The sequence below is a fragment of the Silene latifolia genome, chromosome 4 (genome assembly GCF_048544455.1).
Source record: "Silene latifolia isolate original U9 population chromosome 4, ASM4854445v1, whole genome shotgun sequence".
Lineage (NCBI taxonomy): Eukaryota > Viridiplantae > Streptophyta > Magnoliopsida > Caryophyllales > Caryophyllaceae > Silene > Silene latifolia.
Genome location: NC_133529.1, coordinates 58,379,574 through 58,392,620, shown reverse-complemented (window position 1 = coordinate 58,392,620; position 13,047 = coordinate 58,379,574). Strand labels below are relative to the sequence as shown.

The 13,047-nt window shown below is 45.4% G+C and overlaps 1 protein-coding gene across 1 annotated transcript; it reads left to right on the top strand.

Annotated features, from left to right (window-relative positions):
• The first annotated feature begins 5,433 nt into the window (after positions 1 to 5,433).
• LOC141651549 (uncharacterized) lies at positions 5,434 to 6,873 on the top strand. The gene has a single exon (XM_074459254.1). The coding sequence runs from the start codon at positions 5,434 to 5,436 to the stop codon at positions 6,871 to 6,873; it is 1,440 nt and encodes a 479-aa protein (XP_074315355.1).
• Positions 6,874 to 13,047: the final 6,174 nt, after the last annotated feature.

Here is a 13,047-nt window from a genome sequence, read left to right as displayed (position 1 = left end):
CATCTAGTGTCAATGCTCCTAGTCCTGTTGGGACCAGGCCTCCTCTTGGCTGCGGTGTTGTGTCCATGTCCAATCTTAGTGCTCCTTCGCGTGGCAGCACCCGCGTCTGCCTCCGATCCCTACTTTCTCCTAGTGATCCATTGAATCTGTCTTTCTGCATCCAAGGGGCTGAATTAGCGGCATGGCTTCTTAACTCGTTGATCTGTGCTCGGAGGAAATTGTTGTCCTCTTCCATTTGAGATCTCATGCTCCTATTTTCATTCTGCATTGTTCGGATTGTCCTTGTTAATGTGTCCAATCCGCTTATCATGATGCTGGTGGGACTCGGAGGAGCCTGAGCCTGTTGCCTAGATTGTGCTCCTCTCTCAGGCTGTGGGACTCCTTGTCGTCCCTGGACGACTCCCGAATCTCTAGTCTGGATTCTCTCCGAAGATGGGCTTGCTGCTGCTTGGGAACTTTGACTTTGCTTGACTGCTGGTATCTGGGCGGCACTGGTGGTTTGAACCGGGGTTGTGCGTGCTGCCGAGAGAGATGGTACCCGTGTTGTCGCCGAGGGAGATGGTGCCGTGTTGCTGGGGCGCCGCTAGTGCTACCTGAGTTGGTTTCTTGGTGTCCGGACATGTTATGCTTGCTGTGTAGACTGGCTAACGAAGACGACCACTATGCCCCACGGTGGGCGCCAAACTGTTTTGGTAAATTTCTACCAATTAGGGTTAAAGCGGTCTTAATGTTAGGTCCTTATTGCGATTTGTTTGTTTGTTGTATGATAATTTGAATGCGCGACGTAAATAAATAACACAAGTAATTTTGGTGACGCAGAAAACCCAATTTGGGAAACAACCGCGGGGGGAGACGGAATCCCACCCAGATTTTCACTATAACTCCAGGGGAAGTAAAGTTCGTGTGTTATGCTATGGAGGCTAGGGTATAATTCTTGTATTTTTCGATGATCTTCCTTCTTTGTATTGAGGCCCCTTATATAGGGGAGCTTGCTCAGCTAGTGTTTCTTGCTTTTCTTCCAAGTTATTCCTAATTTGAAGTAGAATAGGACTTTCCTCCATTGGATATGATAAGTGATAGAATTTCCGTATACTTCTTCCATACGGATCAAAGCCCACGTCTTGCACTGCACGCTGATGCTGCCACCCTAGCTCCCTGACGCCCTGCGTCCCACACTGCTTCTAGACTCGCTGCCCCAGACCAGCCCATATCCAGATTTTGGGCCTAACACCAGGGGATGCCTCAATCACGAAAGTACATACAAGGAGGCTTGAGTAATCCACTGAATTCAAAACTTGCAGTTCTAGATGTTCAAGTTTCGGCATAGCAACACCATTCATCATTCCCCACGGTTATAGAAAGACAAAAAAATATTACTTTAGAAATATGTTTATTCAAAAAAATAAAACTCGATTGTGAGAGTTGTCTTAAGCTGATAGGACGGTCGTAAACAAGAAATGAGGCAAAGAAGAACTGCACTGACCAACAAAAGTACCTCTTGGACAATCCTTCGATTAAGATATACCAACTGGGACAAAATGTCTTCAAGGTAGTCAAATGAATAGGGCAATCTATGTGCCTCGCTAATTGACATCTCAACGAGAGAGGGAGAATCCATAATGCGTAATAGCTCAACAGGAAATACGCTATTAAGTGTCAAGGACTGAAGCTTTCGGGCTGACACATGGATTTTTTTTCAGATTTTTACAGTAAGAGACCTCTCACTGTTTCACTTCTAAACAACCGGTGACTCTAGTTAAACATGATGATCCTTGGATGCACAACATCGTGGGCAACTATGAGGGAGGAAATCAACGAATTCATCGGTGACATTGACGTATCTAAGACAAAGAGACGTTAGAAAAGACGACTTGAAGGAGCCAGTCAACTTAGGTGGAATATCAAGAGGATAGTCATAAAAAAGATAAAAACGGTCATTGCGTACACATAGTACTTTCCGAGTTGGTGAAAAGTTGAGATCAATCCTTAACCTGTTTATCTAGTGCAACAACCACCCACTTATCAAAATAAGATTGCCTACTTGGTTCTAAATCAAATGTGATTCCAAGTTCGTCTATAGTTGTCCCCAAATGCTTTTCGATAACACGATAAACCCTCCAAACAAAGCAAGCTTTCTTTTCAACAACTACGTCATAATTATCGAAATTCACTTGGTTATCTTCGAAGATCAATACCGGAAAATAACGCCATATGACTTCATATTGGCGGCAAACAAGACTAAATCTTGCAGCTTCCTTCATCGTAAAGAAAGATATTAGTGACAACAAAATTTCTTCAGGTAGCTGACCGAAAAGATCATCATTCTCTTCGTCTATGGGACGAGCCTCGCTGCATGATTCAAGGGAAGGCCATGATTTTGTCGCTATAACGTATTTACTCGCTGGAGCCTAGATACAACTGCACATACAATAGGAACCATGATAATTATATTGAAATTTCAATTCTGCAATTCGAATGTTATTTATAGGCTAAGAGTGAATTTTGCTACTCTTTCCGACTAAGTCATTTGTTTACGTTTTATATTCAACTATTCAACGTGATTGAAGCATAGCAACACCATCCAACGTGAATTTTGATACTCTTTCTTGGATTGTTCTCCAAGGTATTATAGTTCAGATATTATCATTAAAAATATTCTTGGATTGTTCTCAAAGTATTCGACTATATATTGAAATCATATCATATACGAAGTAATATAAGTAACGAGAGACCAAGGACATACCTGAGAGTTTTCTAAATTTAGAAGTTATACAAGTAATACTTGGGATTAGTGCGTATGTTGTTTTTGTTTGATGATTTATCATAATTTATTTTCGCAGTATACATTTTACTCGATTCAGTAGATTTTGTACAAAAGTTTCCATTTACTACCCCTAACTAGTAAATTCCTAATTCTAACACACTCACCAATTTCAAACCATAGAACATCTCAATTAATCAATTTTTCCATTTATGGATGATAATTTTAATGTAAAATATGCATTTGATTCATTAATTACAAATCACTAATCAAATTAATGAATTCATTCGTGTGTTTGTAAGATTTATCATTTAATTTGGGTTTTGGTTTTGGTTATGAGATATTGGGTGTTGGCGGATTGGCGATGAACGTCAGCGAGAAAGGCGGCGTAAGGGTGGCTGTTGTATTTGATGGACGCCAGCAGGCCAGGCTTGGGTTCGGTGGGAGTGTGTTCGTTGGCGAAGAAAAAGGGCGGTGTTACTAGTGAAGAGAGGGGTCGGGATTTCCGGTGGAGGGGTGCATTGGGGTTGCCGGCGATGGAAAAGGTGAAGGTGGGGGTTTGGCGATGGTAGGTCATGGGTGTGTGGGGTTGGCGTTGTGGCTGTGGTTGGTGGTATGTGGCCTGGGGTAGGTCTTGGTTGGTGGTATGTGGGAAGGTGCGATGTACTACATGATTTCCCCCTCTTTTTTCAAAAAAAAAAATTGATTAATGAGAGGGGTAAACTTGTCAATTGTGTACTGTAATGAGTAAAATAGGTACTGCGAAAATCAACACCCTTTATTATATATGAGATCAAATTCAGAAGTTATACAAGTAATACATGGGAATAGTTTCTGTTAGGGATAAAATTTACACTTATATCACTCATGACGTGGCGGCCATCGATTGGAGGAAAACAATGGAGATGGACCGATGACGTGGCACAAAGAGAGTTGTGAGATCAAAAAGCAACAAACACAAATGGACCAAAGAGAAAACACACGTGCAAAAAAGGAAGGGGAATTAAGTCAACAACCAACCCCTATTCTTTAGGGAGTTGACCTGGTATTTAGAAACAGAAGCAGAGGCAGCTCCAAAAAACCCTAAGTCTGATTCTGGCTATTATATAAACGAGAAGGGAGTAGCATTCAAGGGGCATTCGAAATTATCTCAAGCAACACATCACTCCTCAAAATCCCGTCTACACTTGGCAATAATTCTCTAGCAAAATAATTGTATTTCCTTACTTGAGTATTTAATCTCGATTATAGTGCAAAGTTGGTGGGATTCCGACTCCCCCCGCGGTTGTTCCCACACCGGAATTTCCGCGTCACCAAAAATCCTCCGTGTCATTCTTCTATTCGTTTTTATTTTCGTTCGTTGTCATTGTCACAAATCGAATATTACTCGGCCGTAGATTAATCACTATCACTCACATAATTAATTCATAATCGGTAAATTTTGACCAAAACAATTTGGCGCCCACCGTGGGGCATAGTGATCATTTTCTATAGCCAAGTCTCGTAAAACTGAACCAGCCGTCGCCATGTCTGGAACCAGCCAAAATTCTTCCAGCAGCCAGAGCATGTCAGCCCTGTCTTCTGGAGCAGGACCTACTTCTGCATCTGCAGGATCAGTCAGTGCATCCCCAGCATCCAGTCAGATGACCCCCGTCAGCATGTCGCCTAGAACCATGCCTCTTCCTCCGCCTCTGAAGCCACCGCAGATACCCAAGGCAGCAGGCGCACCCAGTCAGTCCATATCCAGCAGGGAAAGCAGCCCCAGCAGAGGTGAAGCTGCATCCAGAGCCCCGACCCAGGAGGGATCAGGTGCAAAAGTTCTCACAAGTAGAGGACCTCCAGTGCTTGACCCGATGCAGGTGATGATCCAGGGGATGGATGTTCTACGTCAGGCCTTTGAAGATCTGAGGAAGGACAACCAGAACATGACTTCTCAGATCGTGACAACAGTCCAGACCAAGCCAACATCAGCACCAGAGGCTCCGACTAGAACCAACGGAGGAGGATCGAGTCGACCAATTCCGTCAGAACTAGTCACCAGACTGGACCTTACAGGAGTAGCACCCAGTGAACCAATTGAGCCCAGAGGATTGGGATGCCTATCATTTGATAACCCATCCACCCTGCAGTAGTCATCAGGTAATGCTTTATTTAGCACCCCGTCAGGATCTGACCTTCCGCCTTTTTCAGGTACCCCCGCACACCAGACGTCAGGATGGAAATCTGGACCCGTCATCAACGCAGCAGCTCCATCCTGCGGCCAATTCACCAGTGGAGCCTGGATCGGAGGCCTACAACAGACACCAGGATGGCAGCCTGGATCCATAATCAGTGCCACCCCAGTAACCAATCAGCCAGCACCAGGCCAATTTTCTGGAGTGCCTTAGCTAGGAGGTACACCTGCTGGTTCCTTCCCGCCTGTTTCTAACTCTCTTGCAGGAGCAGGTAACTCGCTGGAGCAGCAGTACCAGGAGCTGAGGGAGCTGATGTACAGGATACCAGGCGTAGCCTGTCCGATGGAGAAAGCAGCCCGAGACAGCTACGTAGACTCACCTTTCGTGGACGACATAGCCCTAGTCGGTGTTCCTATGGGATGTGTGCCGCCAGCCATAATGCTCTACGACGGAACCACGAATCCACTTGACCATATCAACCACTACAAGCAGAAAATGATGGTGATAACCGCAACTGGATCTCTGAAGGAAGCTTGCATGTGGAAAGGATTCGGATCAACCTTGTCAGGAGCAGCCCTGCAGTGGTTCGTCGGCCTGCCAAACAAGATCATATCTAGCTTCGCCGACCTAGTCAATGCCTTCAACCAAGCAAATTGGCGGCAGGAAAGCGGAGAAGGGACTGACCTCTACCGGATAGTGCAAGGGTTCGAGGAGTCCACCCGTGATTACTTGAACAGGTTCAACAAGGAGAAGGTGGCTATCCCAAGATGTGATATAGCAACCGCTATACAAGCCTTCCGCCGAGGACTGCACCAGGATTCAGATCTTTACAAGGATCTGATGAAGCACCCTTACACCACCTTTGAGGAAGTACAAACAAAGGCAATTGCTATCATGAGATTGGAGGAAGACTCTGCACCAATCAGAGGCATCTATGACTCAGACCTAGTATCCAGGAAAGCTCCGGTAGAGAAGAGGAATGAAAGGTCCAAGCCCTACAGCAGAAGCGTGAACAGAGTTTCTGGAAATTCTGAAGAAAAGAGCGAAGCAGATCTGCCTCCAAAAGTAAGTGAGTATGGTTTTACTACCAATCTTGCAGGACTATTTAAAGCCTCTAAGGAGCTGGGACGCAGAGTCAGATGGCCAAAACTTCCAGCAGAAGGATACCCCAGTAGCAGAAATGACATGGGCAAAAAATGCGAGTTCCACGACAGTAACACCCATGACACGGACGAATGCCATTCCCTTAGAAAGGAAGTCAAATTCCATTATGACCAAGGAAATCTGGATCACCTCCTACCCAGAAGCACAACCCGAGTGAACTCAGTAGATCAGGTTCTGCCATCTCCTCTTCCTCAATGCACTAGAACTGTGAATATTATTACAGGTGGATCGGAGCTGTGCGGACTGACATATTCAGCAGCAAAGAGGCACGCAACCAGAACTAAAGGAGACAGACCAGAAAATTCCTGCAGGATAAACCGCCAGAATCTGCCATCAGTCACCTTTGACGAAACAGATGCAGGGTCTGCTCCGGAACAACACCACGATGCTCTAATCATCACGCTCCCCATAGGAAATTGCGAGGTGAGAAAGATCTTGGTGGATACCGGAAGCTCCGTCAACCTGATCATGCTAGAGACACTCAAAGGCATGAGATTCACCGAGAAAGATCTAGCAAAGAAGGCGGTCCCCTTAGTTGGTTTCAGTGGCGAAACAAAGCACTCCCTAGGAGAAATCGTCATCCTGACCTATGCCGGAGGTGTAAACAAGCAGGTAAGATATCTGGTTATTGACGGACCCTCTACTTACAATGTGATCCTTAGCAGGCCCTGGATCTACGAGATGAAAGCAATTCCCTCAACATACCACCAGTGTCTGAAGTTTCCAACACCTTGGGGAGGTGCAAGAGATATGTGGGGACCAGGAAGAAGCTAAGGATTGCTATAAATTAGCTCCGAAGTCAACAACCAGCTCGCCTGCATAGCAATTACAGAGCCAACGCATCTAGGACGAGTACATTGAGCCTCCGTAGGCAGAACTAGACGAAGTCATCCTGGACGCGCTGCATCCAGAACGAACTGTGCTTTCCGGATCAGAATGTACAGGTAACATTCGCGAAGAACTCGTTCGGTTATTGAGAACTAACATGGATTGTTTTGCTTGGTCACATAATGATATGATAGGAATAGACCCAAGTGTGATAACTCACAAGCTAAGTGTGGATCTAAGTTATAAACCTGTGCAGCAGAAAAGAAGAAAGTTTGCTTCTGAAAGGAACCAAGTCATAAACCAGGAAGTAGATAACATGCTTGCTGCAGGAAATATTCGAGAGGTAAAATATCCAGAATGGTTGTCTAATGTGGTGGTGGTTTCGAAGAAGACCCTCCACTGGATACTCCATAGTTTGGCCGATTTGCTCTGTACACTTTGTCGGATTCAGCTTCATTTGGTATTTTCTGAGGGTATTGAAAGTTTCTGCCATATGCTGGTGATGTTGTGAAGCCTGCTTCGATTTGACGACAATATCGTCTATGTATACTTCCATAGTTTGGCCTATTTGCTCTGTAAACATCATGTTTACCGGCCTCTGATAGGTAGATCCTGCATTTTTCAGTCCAAAAGGCATAACATTATAACAGTAGATACCTCGCTCGGACCTAAATGTCGTCTTTTCCTTGTCACTGGGGTGCATCTTTATCTGGTTATATCCGCTCCAGGTATCCGGAAATGTCAGCATCTCGTGACGTGCAGTAGCGTCCACCATGGCGTCTATGTGTCGTAGTGGAAATGGTATCTACTGTTATAATGTTATGCCTTTTGGACTGAAAAATGCAGGATCTACCTATCAGAGGCCGGTAAACATGATGTTTACAGAGCAAATAGGCCAAACTATGGAAGTATACATAGACGATATTGTCGTCAAATCGAAGCAGGCTTCACAACATCACCAGCATATGGCAGAAACTTTCAATACCCTCAGAAAATACCAAATGAAGCTGAATCCGACAAAGTGTACAGAGCAAATCGGCCAAACTATGGAGTATCCAGTGGAAAATTTTTGGGGTATATGGTGACCCAGAGGGGGATAGAGGCCAGCGCCGAACAAATCAAAGCAATTCTGCAGCTGGAGTCACCACAGAAGCCGAAAGACGTCCAGTGCCTGATTGGAAGAGTGGCAGCCCTAAACAGATTTATATCCAGATCCTCGGACAAATGCAGGCTGTTTTATGATGTACTCAGAAAAATCTAAAGATTCGAGTGGACGGAGGATCATGAGAAAGCATTTCAGGAGCTGAAACGTTATCTCAGCACCCCGCCACTCCTGTCGAAGCCAGAACCAGGAGAGCCACTATTCCTGTACCTGTCAGTCACAGAAGCAACAGTTAGTGCAGTGCTAGTGTGAGAGCAGGAAGGATCACAACACCCAGTGTATTACGTCAGCAAGTCTCTGCTTCCAGCAGAGACCAGGTATACGTCACTAGAAAATATTGTCCTTGCACTAGTTACATCATCTTATAAATTGCGTCCTTACTTCGAATCTCATACAATCTCTGTGATAACTAACTATCCTCTTAAGACTATCATGAGAAAACCAGAATTGTCAGGGAGGATGGCTAAATGGTCCGTGCACCTGAGCGGTTACGATTTGAATTTGAACCTCGTACGACCATAATGTCTCAGGCTCTGGCAGACTTTGTGTCTGACTTCTGCCCAGCTCTCCAGACCCAGGCGGAACAAGACATCCTGAGTCTGGAAGAAGATAAATGGGAACAATTATGGGAGTTACATGTGGACGGAGCCTCCAACGCGAGAGGAGCAGGAGTAGGATTGGTCCTCAAATAACCCCAGGGAGATCTCATAGTCCAGGCTGTACGATGTGAATTCAAGGCCACAAACAACGAAGCAGAGTACGAGGCATTGATCCTGGGTCTGAAGCTAGCTCTAGATCTGAAAATCAGACACCTCCAGGTTTGCAGTGATTCTAAACTTATAGTTAACCATGTAAATGACTGTTATGAAGCCATGGATCCCAGGATGATGGCATACCTAGACGTAGCAAAGGAGTTGAAAATCAGATTTGCCACATTCAACATCAAACAAATCCCCAGGGACCAGAACGCAGAAGTAGACGCACTAGCCACCCTGGGGGAAACCTTCAAAGCAGGAGCCGTCTCCACAATACCGATCGTCCACGTACTGGAGCCAGCAATACTAAAACCTGAGCAGGAAGCAGAAGTGTTGTGCAGCACCAGCAGCGAAGAAAATACTCCAGACTGGAGGAAATCGTACCTAGACTGGCTGCGGAATGGTATCCTTCCAGCAGATAAAAAGGAGGTAAGGAGCTTTAAAATGAAAGCATCAAGGTTCATACTAATCGATGATGTCCTGTTCAGGAAGTCCCACGCTGGACCCTACCTCAGATGCCTGGATCGGGAAGAATCTCAGGCTGTTTTGCATGCTCTCTACAGTGGAGAATGTGGAAACCATGCAGGGGGTAGGAGCCTATCTAACAAGGCACTGAGGCAGGGATACTTCTGGCCCACAATGCGCAAAGACGTCATGGAATTTGCAAAAAGATGTGACGCTTATCAGAGACACGCCCACATCAGCCACCAACCAGCAGAGCCTCTGCACCAGGTTATCTCACCGTGACCCTTCATAAAGTGGGGAATGGACATCGTAGGACCACTACCTAGAGCACCAGGAAACAAAATCTATATGCTCGCCATGACGGATTACTTCTCCAAGTGGATAAAAGCGGAATCATCCTCCCAGGTGGAATATTTCATTGTAGAAAGCCACTCCTAGGAACCCCTAGTCCAATGGACAAGCCGAATCCAGCAATAAAATCATCGTTGAAAACTTGAAAAAGAAGCTGGAAGAAATTGGGGGCAAGTGGGCAGAAGAGCTACCTCTGGTTCTCTAGGCTAACAGAACCACACCCAAGGTTGCAACGGGATAAACCCCCTTCAGCCTGGTGTTCGGAGCAGAAGCAATCATTCCATCCAAAGTTAGGGTCCCAACCCACAGATATGGATGCATAACAGAAGATCTGAATTAGGTGGAAATGGCAAGCAGTCTGGACACGATAGATGAACTCAGAACCAGCACCCAGAATAGGATGGCTTCCTACTGACAGACTGTGGCCAGAAGCTATAACAAGAATTTAAAAGTAAGAACCCTGCAGGTAGGAGATCTGGTCCTGAGGAAAGTCTTCCAGAATACCAAAAACCAGCGAGCGGGAAAATTCACCTACAATTGGGAGGGGCCGTACCAAGTAGAAACCACAGTTGGAAATGGAGCTTACCGACTCATGACTATGGAAGGACAAATGATTCCCAGATCCTGGAATATCACACACTTGAAAAAGTATTTCACTTAAGTCACCAGCATGGTCAGCAACTGGGTAGTCAGCCTACCAGATACAGCTCAGCCAGGTTCTAGATATTGCTTTAAACATTTCTCTGGCTCTGAATATTTCTCTAGTTCTGAAAATTATTTCTAAGTTTAACATTTTATGGTTCTGAAAACTTTGCAACAATTCTGAATTTGAACACCTTTTGCTTCTGAAAATGTTCTGCATACATTCCAAGTTTGACATTTTTCAGTTCTGAAATTTTTCTAACATATTTAGATTTTAACATTTCTTGTTCTGAAATAACTCTACATGTATTTTAATTAAGATTCTAATTTCCAAGTTATAAAACCACTGTAAAAGTTTTAAGTAAAGAAATTCCTTTTTGTAAACTTTTTCAAATAAATAGCCAAGTGAATAAAAATGCAAACTAATCTGGCATTGTCTGTATTCACTACAGAAGGCTTGTGTCCGTGGCTAAGTACGTACAACCGGGACAATCAGCCTCCCGCGATGCATTAGCACCCACGCAAGCCTGGCTTCTCTGAACGAGTGGGCGTACTAGACCCCTTAGCTAACAATCAGACAGCGATTGCCAAACAAACGACGTGCATGCACAAATCAAAGCACCAGAAACGGTACGACACAAAGACATACCCAACAGAAAATACTTAAGTTCAAAAGCAAAATATGTCTGGCCCCAGGACCAGACCAAAGTACACCAAACTGTTCAAAACAAAACTAAAATTTTACGCCCCGCAGGGCCAAAAACTAACTAAGTACAATAAAAGTTTTCAGACGCAGGAAAAGCTAATCTATATCAATATGATCCACAGCCTCAGAAGCAGCTGCCTGGGTGTCAAGAGCAGGAGAAGTCACCTCTTCTTCAGCACCTGGATCATCAACAAAAGCAACGCCTGCTCCCACCATACCAGCTAGCAGATCCAGGTTCAAACCATCAGGGAAATCAGCAGCAAGCTTCCCCTCTTCAGCTTCCAGGTCCCAAGTCGAATGCTCTGCACTCTGGAACGCCTTTATACACCTGATCTTCGTCTCCAGAGCAGCATAGGTAAGAGCATTCACCAATGTTTCACCAAGCTCAGCATTTTTCTCTTTCAGCTCCTGCACCTCGGAAGCCAGGGAGACCTTCTCTTCCAGAGTCTGAGAAACATGAGCCTCAGCATCAGAAGCACGTTTCTCAGTGTCGGAAGCACGTTTCTCAGCATCAGCAGCAGACTTTCTAGCCTCGGCAGCACGTTCCTTAGCATCAGCCGCATTCTTCTCAGCACCAGAGATCCGTTCTTCAACATTAGAAATACTGCTTTGCAACTTCTGCTTCTGAGCAGCCTCCTTCAGCAGCAGACTCTGGGCCTTGTCTAGATCAGCTTGAATTTTGAATTTGCCCTCCTCGGCTACCTTTGTGTGCTTTAGGAGCTCCACCTTCTCAGCTTGCAGGAGTGGAACTTTCCTCCTCAGGAACAAGGACATCTGGAAAGACTGCCAAGCCAGAACAAAGTGTAAAAAAAATGAATATTTTGAGGCAGTCAGCATGTGTTTACCTCAAAAGAGTGCTCAGTTGCACGGTCCACCAAATCATGCAAAGCTCTTGTCCCCAATGCAGACTTAGGGGCAGGAAACAACATTTGATCCATTAGACCCAGGTTACGCGCGGATTTGACCTTGCCAAAGTCATCCGGAAATGTTAAAGCAACAACTCCAGCAGTAGGAGCATATTTGGAAGTAGAAGTAGCCCCAGAAGCAGGAATAGCTCCAAAAGCGAGAATGTACTCCGGGATCGGGGACGATCCGGGAGCGGTAGAACCGAGCGAAGCGAGACTTGAAGCAGGAAAATCCCCGGAAGCAGAGGGAACATACCCGGGAATAGGAGGCCTCATAGCTAAGGAGCAACTTCGATGGGAATCTGCTCCTGGGCCTGACCAGCAGCAGCAGACCTTTTTTTGGCGCGAGTTCCCGGAACCGGCGACGAGTAGCTTTCCTCTTACAGGCGAGTTTGGGAGCGCCCTCAACGCGCTTCTTCTCTCTTAGAGCCAGAATGTCATCCAGTGAAACTTTAGATTTTGCAGAACCTAGAAGCATGGAAAGCCGAGTCAGAACCAGAAAAGCATCAAGTTTCCAGAAGCAGAAAACAGTCAAAAAGGACAAAACAACTCACCAGTCGACATTGATTCACGGTGTTCTTTCTCCTCAGCCGCTATCTCCTCCTCCTTCGAAGTAGAAATAGAGTCTTGAACCAGGTTTGGAAAGGTCCTGTGTTAAGGAGGTGGACCAAAAAGTTTGGAGAGAGACGTAACCTCGTCAAAAGATGGAGGCAAATGGCACAGATCTGCACAAAGAACCAAGTAAGGAAATATAAGCATCAAAAGGAAAACTTCAAAAAAATTCAAGGCATACAAATACCATGAGTTGATCGCCAGGCGCTAACAACATAATCAGTGGGAGGAGGCAAAGTGTCTACTTTCACGAAAATAAAGCGGGTATATCTGGCTTCACGGGGAAGATAATGAAGTTCTTCTCCCCGTCTCGAACCCGGATGGTCACTTGGCCCCAGCTAAGGGATCTGACCGAAAACAGGTGGGCGAGGTTTGAGAGACCAATTTCATAGCCGAAGTGGCTATTCATAGCATGAGTCGCGAGCAAGGTCCGCCAGGTATACGGAGCAACTTGTCAAATAGCCAAATGATTCAAATTCAGGAACTCCTGGATCAGAGGAGGAAACGGGAACCTCAAGCCCA

Bases quoted from the DNA above. Each gene is read 5' to 3' on its own strand.
- LOC141651549 (XM_074459254.1), top strand. From the start codon at position 5,434: ATGGTGATAACCGCAACTGGATCTCTGAAGGAAGCTTGCATGTGGAAA.